This window comes from Xiphias gladius, chromosome 6 (genome assembly GCF_016859285.1).
Source record: "Xiphias gladius isolate SHS-SW01 ecotype Sanya breed wild chromosome 6, ASM1685928v1, whole genome shotgun sequence".
NCBI classification, from domain to species: domain Eukaryota; kingdom Metazoa; phylum Chordata; class Actinopteri; order Istiophoriformes; family Xiphiidae; genus Xiphias; species Xiphias gladius.
The window spans coordinates 11,318,666-11,327,006 of NC_053405.1; the positions used below are offsets into that span (position 1 = coordinate 11,318,666).

At 38.3% G+C, this 8,341-nt stretch overlaps 1 protein-coding gene across 1 annotated transcript; it reads right to left on the bottom strand.

Moving 5' to 3' along the window:
* Positions 1-1,245: 1,245 nt before the first annotated feature.
* On the bottom strand, positions 1,246-8,341 carry LOC120791068. The gene is made up of 5 exons (XM_040129212.1): positions 8,151-8,341; positions 6,386-6,709; positions 5,043-5,195; positions 3,276-3,319; positions 1,246-3,168 (listed from the first exon to the last, which is right to left on the bottom strand). Exons 1-5 carry the CDS (start codon positions 8,218-8,220, stop codon positions 3,016-3,018), a joined length of 744 nt encoding a protein of 247 aa, XP_039985146.1. The 5' UTR covers positions 8,221-8,341; the 3' UTR covers positions 1,246-3,015.

Below are 8,341 nucleotides of genomic sequence, written 5' to 3' on the forward strand. Positions count from 1 at the left end.
AGAGTTCACTCATCTCATTAAAATAAGTTGCCAAAAAAAAACAGGACTATATGCTAGCAGACCTCTCAGCCTGCACTGCTTGAGAGTTAAAACTCTCCAGAGACTCTCCTCTTTTTCAGTTTGGAGAAAACAGACATGATGTCGACTTGCAGTGTGTCCTTAATACCGATTAAGATAAATCATGGTTGTTTCTTCTCATAATAATGAAAACAGTGCGACCCATGATGAAGTTCGTTATCAAATTCAGTCACTTCCTCTGATACACTTGTTAGACATGGGCATTACCGGGAGCAGTTTCAAAAACGTCAAATGAAGAACTGAAGCTTCAAGATGAGGAATTACAGTTGGAGACGCAAACTTGTCTGTCACAAGTGTAACTCAGTGTGACTGAACAGCTGTGATTCAACTTATTATCTTAAGTTTATGGATGTTGTTTCTTCAAGTTTAGTTAACTTAACTGAATGAGTTTTACATTTGCAAAGCTCATAGGACAACCTTGAACTAATTGCTCAGCATAAGTTTAGTTAAATCACATTTTTAAGGCAGCGGGAGAACGCTGAACCAATTTAAGACGGTTAACAGTGCAGTACAGAACCCCCAGCGGCTTCATTATGTTTCGCCTTGAGCCCCAGTGACGCACCAGTATTTCCACCTTACACAGGTTTGCTGTGTGTCAGTTAGTTTATGGCAAGTCGATTAAACACAAATTTGTTAAGGAATATGCATCAGGTCAACATAATATCAACTGAGATAATAAACAATGTTTTCAACAAGGCTGCCTTCGGCCTTTTTTCGGCGCTCGAGACAAAATGGAAAGTACAGACTTTGCAGTGTTCAGATCTAGGTGTCATTGTCTTAAACGCTGAACTGGCATTATCACTTGTAAGCCTGCGTGTAGACTCGGAAAGACAGCCCCGCATATGCTGCACACAAAAACAAAGGCTGCGGTTATCGTTGATTTACTTGGGCCAGCCCCGCTGATGCAATAAAATTAGCTTTGGTGTGAGAACCAAAGCTAATTTTGTATGTGTGGTGTATCAGTGCTGCAGGATTTAACATATTGAAGGCTTGGTAAAACCAGGCCAGTTTAGTATTTCTTGTGCCACATGAACAACTGTGGTCTTGCTGAGGTTCAACTAAGCCTGTACAATTATTTCTCTCCTTCACCGAAATGTTTACATAACTATTACATGGAAAAATAAAGAAGAGCAGTAATCCAGGACCAAATAATGACAAAGGCAAAAGTGGAATCAGCAGCCATTTAATTCAGGACACAAATAAATTTGAAATAACACCTGATAGGACAAGAAACTGTTAGATTGGTAGAGTTTCTTCTGCTATTTTACCACCAAGGTTTTCAGAGCAGAGAAGAACATTCAGTCGTGTGTTTGGTTGCATGCCATTGTGACCAGCTATTTTTAAAAGCACTGTCATAATTTACTGGCTTAGTTGGTTATTTTCCATCTTGAGTAACGACCAACATCTGAGATGAATAAACCACCTGCTTGTCTGTCGCCAACAGACATGTTGGGGGAGTTTAACTCTACATAATACATTTTTAACACATAGTAATACATGGTATGAGAACTAAATCAATAGTTTTTCTAACAAATCTACAAAACATCAGCGAGCCAAAAGACAACTTCAGATGCGATGCAGTGGAAAATGGTAGTGAGATAGTGTCAGGTAGTTGCTGTTGATGTGTAAAACTGGTGAGACGGTGTCAAACTGTCATGGGATGGAAAAATCCCCTCTTTGATCGGTGAATATACAGTACTGTTGAGCTGGTAACAGATCTTTATCTACAAATAACATTTCCTCATGTCCCTGTTTCATAATACTGGCGCATATTAATTTTGTGTATTTTAAAAGTGATAAAAACAAAGAAAAAAGCGCATGAGTCAAAACTGTGATAAATGCAACGACGAAAAAGAAAACATCGACAGAAAAGATGAAAATTGCCAAACCAGATACCCAAAGGGAGCAGATAAAGATTTCACACCTCCTAACTAAAAAAAAAAAAGTAATAATCAACTCAGACATATCGCTAACGTGAAGTTAAGAACCAGGACCCAACTTTAATCTGGGGAGGAAAGGTGAAGCAAAACCGACAGACTTTCATTTTAGAAATAAATGTAAGTGAGATTTAAAGATTGAACACTTGAACACTTGTCAGTAATCTGTCATCCCTCCACAACCTCAGAAGTGTAGTTATGAATTTGTTGACAACATTAGCTACAGGAGCTTCAGCTTAACTATAGCCTAAAAGATAAGCCTGGGAATATTCTGGGGTTTTTTTGGGTTTTTTTTCGTTATCTTCAACAGTCAGATAACGTGCATTAATACACATTTGGTGCTCTAGTGAGTATTTGAATTAGCAGGACAGTGTATGTGGGATCATCTGCATATAAACTACAGTGCCCATTTTCATAGTAATGGAGCAACATGTCACCCAGTGCAAATCTGTGGCTCATTAAAGTGCTTTTAATAGTTTCTGGACACCAATGGAACTCTATGGCACAAAAGATAACACTTTGTCACGCAGGGAATATTTGCTAGTAGGATCAGTTCGTTGGTGGTTTTGGTCTTTTTATGGCATTTGTTAACGATGACAAAAATTTAGAATCTCACCAGGCTAACCCTTTCAGGATTTAGTAGCCAAATGGCCCTGAAACAAATAAAGTGCAAAACAACACCAAACCAAATCAGAAAGTTGGTTCGGTACTGTGACACTGTGTGTGCTGGCTTGTGAATTACCACAGCAACTGCCAATCTTGCAACCACCAAAAACAAAGTGAGACCCACATTCTAACCATGACCCATGCAGAACAGTGACTCGGACATCAAGTCTTATGTTTTCTTCCCCCTCAAAACTCCATTGTTTTGTAATTTATTGCAAGAAACAATAACCTGGGAGGTTTCATATATTTTTAGATTATATATACAGTATATAAATCATCTGGCAAACCTTCACTCAAATCAAGAAAGACCAGCAGGTTTAGATTCAGCTGTGCGTCACTCTCGTCTCTCTTCTGGGAGATAGCTGACGGCAGCGTACTCTGTGTCATTTGGATTAATCTCCAAAACTGTGGGAGGTCTTTTGGGGAAGTCCAGGACGCTGTAAACCAGTGAGGGTGGAGCCACACGGCTGGGCTCCTCCGCTGTGTCCTGCAAAGTCAAATAAGGTGAAGCTGAAGAATCTAACTGCAGACGTTATAAATATTTACTTTGATATGTATGTCTTTAAAGGTGGCAAACGCTGAGAGTGTTCTTACCCGTTCTATGGGATTAGACTTTCCTTGTGGTTGTTGTTGTTTGTCTGCATAAGAAGCAAAACAGGTGGAACACTGAGTCAGTCGGGCCAGTTATTTAGCATCAGAAATCATATAGTTCATCTCTTTGGAGGAATAGTTTGACATCTTGGCAATTAAACATATTCATTGTCTTTCTGAGACTTTTTAGAAGATCAGTATCGGAGTATTTCCTGGAGTTATGGCATCAAAGTGAGTTTGATCGGTTCGGTGCCATCATGCATGTACATCTGCTTATACCTTTGCTCAGTGACCACATCTGGCAACCTGTGATATAGAAATGCTGCACAGAAGTACTCGGTGAACAGATAAGCTGTAGCTTGCCCAGCACGTGATGAGGTCCAGCTGTTACCCTCCCATAAAACCCCACATTGATGTGTTCTATATTTCTGTTTTTGTACAAATTACACAAACAAGGATGTTAAGTAGTGAGCTTTAGAGGTGCTGCCATGCAGATTTTTGAACTTTGGAGAGAGCCAGGCCAGCTGTTGCCCCCTGCTCCCAGTCTTTGTGCTAAACTAAGCTAATCCCCTCCCGACTCCAGCTCCGTTCGTAAGGCACAGACATGAGTGTGGTACAGAGCTTCTTATCTAACTGTCAGCAAAAATGCTCATACTACTAAGTGTAGTAATACATTCATCACTGCACAGTTTAAAAAATTAATAAGCAAAGCTGCGCAATGATAGACAGCAAACATTTTTTGTGTTGAAATATACAGATGTTTATCACATGAAGCTTGTTTTTTTTCAACAAATACTCATCCAAATAAGTAAAACGTAATAATTCTGTTATAGTTTGATTAAGTCTGACTTTATCATTGATTTTCTTTTACTTTTAACTCTCATGCAGAACTGCACCACTTGCACAAGCTTGCAAAAACACTGTCCTTTGTGATCTGTCTGTACAAATAAGCTAGACATGGTGCAGAAGAGTAGAGTTTATGTGTACCATCTGTCAGTTTGGTGAGTGCAATCTGTGGACAACGTTGGACCAGGTTAGCACGACATGATAAAGGAGTGCACAGTCAGCATAAGCCTGCATTTGTATACATGTACGGGAAATCATCAAATGTGGTTTCTGAGGTTACAGGGGCTGTCAGATGTGTCAAAGCGACAGTGTTCCTACTCAAAGTAGGCCAGGAGGATTTGTATCTGAGTGAAAGCGCACTCATAATAGTGAACAAATAATGCAAGCGTTTTTTTTCCACCCTTCCCTCAGTGATAGTAGGCACATTTACATTTGCATGCTCTGAGGGAGGACTTTCTTTCAAAAGCTATGAATCATCACATACCCAAAAGGATGTGAAACTGCAATCTGGTTTGCATTTTTGAGCATCTAACCACACAACTGCAAATTTTTTCCACAGAATAACAATAATTCTTCTCATCTTCACTTTGTTAATTTTAAAAAATGTTAACCCTAAATGCATAATTCCCACTGGAGTGTATCTGTGTTCAAATGAGTCCCAGTAGTAATGACACATATCCAACCATGGATTTCAGTTTCCTGGTGTATCAGATGAGCTGGCACTTCTGTGCCGTCTGATCCCAGCATGAAAATAAGCTAAAAGTCCTAAATTCACCTGAATTAAGAGCAAGCTAGTGTAAGTCAATGTCATGAGTCATGTCCTGGCAAAAGACAGAACAACGAGAACCCCGAATGATCAGTTATAGCAGACAAGTCAAACGAACACAAATAAGAAGATGACTTTTGAACAGCGAGTTTCGCTACCTTTCGTTCTCATGAGACACCAGATCAACCAGGGTAGTACTGAAGCCAGCAGCACTACGGGTGAAACCACGAGGAGAGTGATGATGTGAGAGGAAAAGACACTGGAACTTCCATTGCCTCCAATTAGCGGCATGGTAGTTGACACTGGAGGAACTGTAGGAGTTAAAAGGAAATTATGTAAATACACATTCATGTCTCTGCAGAATTATGATTTTTTTTTTCAGTGTCTACAACAAGTGTTGCCATGGCAATAACTGTCAATTTAATGGGATTTAATGCTGTGCGATTACAGTTTTCCTGTACAATTAGACTTATAACACTATAATCCCTTTTTTAAATTAAATACAAAGTAGACAGTGAAGACACAGACACTTTTTTGACTGACAACCTTAGTAGCAGACATATGAGCCTTTAACCAGCACTGAAACTAACATATTGTGGAGTGTGGTTCTGTTTGTTCCTTACTGTCAGAAAAATTCAAAGAATAGACTAAAACTAGCAATGCCTTAATCTGTCTCTCACTTCTTCTAGACATCCCCTTCAGAGCACATTCCTTCCTACCGAAGATGTAAATCTTTAAAAATAGTCACAAAAAATGGTCTATAGTGTATTTTTCGTGACTATTTTAAGCAGTAGATTAATACATATTTGGTGCTCTAGTTAGTATTTTTAGAAAGGCATTGGTTCAAAATAAAGTACAGAGCCCAAATTCATTGTAATGAAGGATCATGCCACTTAGTGCAATGTTGTGTCTCATTCATGTGTTTTTAATCGTTTTCGGACAACGGTGGAGGTTCTATGACACTGAGTGAGGATAAGATCAGACTTTGCCTACATAGTAAGTACTTGTTATGATCATCTCATTTTTGGTTTCATTGCAGTCATGGGATTTGTTAACAGTAAGAAAAATATGAATATTGCCAGCCTTATCCTTTCTGGCATATTCATGTCGGACAGCCCACTGCAAAGCTATATCCTACACTGTCGTTTTTAGATATTTACTTGGTAATTGACACAAACGCTATGCTGTTGTGAAGAAGTGAAGGTGGTGGGGCATGGCTAACTGCGTAAACTGCAGTAAATGAGTACATGGAAATTAAATATTTAATAAATCGAAAATATTTAAAAGTTCACCTGTATAAATCAACTAAACTAGTTAACAACATTTAACTTTGTATGTTTAATACCTACTATAATGTTACCATCTTTATGGTAACAAAAGTTTTGTTTTCTTATGCTGCACACTCCACAGACTAACAAAGTGTCCTCCCTTCATATTGATCTACAGTATATTGGTGTCATTTCTTGTAAGTGTAGCCTATAATGATAGAGTCTGACTTCACCTGTGCTGTGCCTCCTCTCCTTTTGGACAATCAGCTGCACCTTATCACTTTCTTTGGGGAGTCCTGAGCCCATGAACAAACTGGCCCAGTAAGTTCCACTTTGATTTAGTTTGAGATTTGTAATGTGGTATAATACAGAAGTATTTTTAGGGTAAAGGTGACCTTTTCCTGAGAAACATTTGTGCTTTGAATACTCATCAATCTTTTTCTGGCCTGTTGTATACACTGCAAAATGACTGTCATCATGAATGGTAGTGTTATTAAATCTAAATTGAAGGGTGATGTTGCTGCCGAGGATCCCAGTGACCTCTGCTTTGCTGGGGCCTGTGTCAAGACAAAACAAGAGGTGTATGAGTGGGAGGATTCAACGGTCACTATGTCCTATAAAAGCCAAACGCACCTCAGGGCTAAAAACCAAGCTAAACCACAGCAACTGCACTCTGGCAGTGTAGTTACTGCCCTCTTACTTTGCATTTCTGTCCAGATGTTAGTAACTGCACTCTAGTTTGTTCATCTCTGGGCTCTACAACCTGTCATTACCTGCCACAGAGAAACACTAGAGAGCCACTACTGGGTTTAGATAAAGCCGCAACTAAATTAGCTTATTGATTTTTCGCTAGCTGTCATATTTGGTTGAAAAATATCAATTTTCATGAAGAACATCTGGGTAATTCAGTTTGTTATCCCACACATCTAAATGAGAAAGTAGCTAAATTCTGTCATGATGGAGATTAAAAACCTGTCTGAATTCCTGCGTTTCACGTACAATTCATGTGATTTTGTGTGATTAAACTACTTTTAAATCACAAATAAAATGTATTAATAACAATAAATATATGTGAATAACTTATTAAGTATAAATATAAGTAGCAGCCTACATGTACGTAAACCTACAGTGGCTAAACAGAGATACATCTAAGTCCTATGAAATGTGAACTAAAAATAAATGATCAAATTAAAGTTTATTTTCTTAAACAAACCAGTTTAATGGACAAGAACTTACTTGATACTGCCCTGAATCCTGTGAAGAGTATTCAAAGGCTAGGTCCTGACTCTGAATAAAACATTTAGGACATTTCATGTATATCATAACTGCTAGACGTACCACCACCTAAGTATCCCATCTATCTATATAGCATACATATTAGCCAGGATTTGTTTTACTTAAAAATTTAAGGACATAATTTAAACCCTTGTGGACATTTTTGCACGGACAGCTCTGGCATTTCAAACTATCAAAAATGGTAAATTTATTTGTATTAAAGGATTTCACATACAGCATTAAGACAGATATATGTAATAATAATAATAATAGAGCTTTAATGGAAATATTTTCACAAGATTAAAGTTGCCTCAAGGCAGAGCTCTAATTATCTCAAAGACAAGCATTTAATCGTTTTATTAGGAAGATGTCAGGCTACACATTAATCTAATTGAATTTATCTTCACTTTACTGCACATCGTCCTCATTATGTCCATTTTTAGCAGTGGCAAAACAACAGACACCAAAGTCAAACCGAGAAAACAACACGTCAGAAGTGCAGATGCTGGGGGATAAGACTGTGGCACAACAACATGACAGTGAGGTATCATTAGCAGAATAATAACATGTAATAAAAACCGGCACTGTGATTCTTAAAGAAAACAGAGGAAATACAGACTTGACTTTTAAAAAGCAGTAAAAATGAACCTCCAGCAGGTAAAAACCAACACAACCTCTCAAATGTCACAGAGTAAAACATCAGTTATGTAGGAAACATCTTACCATTGAAAACCATGTGAGCTGTGGCGATCAAAATTAACCCAACAGGCTTTGTGACGATGTTGTCAGCCATGGTTGAAGAAATGCGTTGCTTGCAGGCCCAGCTAGATGGCCCTTGAGTCTTTGATCTTACTGATTTTTATGAGCTGCCTTGGTGTGGTGAATCCTCTAGTTTTATTTGTCTAGTCTAATAG

Excerpts from the sequence above, each read along its gene's own strand:
- LOC120791068 (XM_040129212.1), bottom strand. The coding sequence starts at position 8,220 with ATGGCTGACAACATCGTCACAAAGCCTGTTGGGTTAATTTTGATCGCC. Across the intron at positions 6,710-8,150 it reads AGCTCACATGGTTTTCAATG|GCCCCAGCAAAGCAGAGGTC; the intron begins GTAAGATGTTTC and ends GTCTTGACACAG. Across the intron at positions 3,169-3,275 it reads AGTCTAATCCCATAGAACGG|GACACAGCGGAGGAGCCCAG; the intron begins GTAAGAACACTC and ends TTGACTTTGCAG.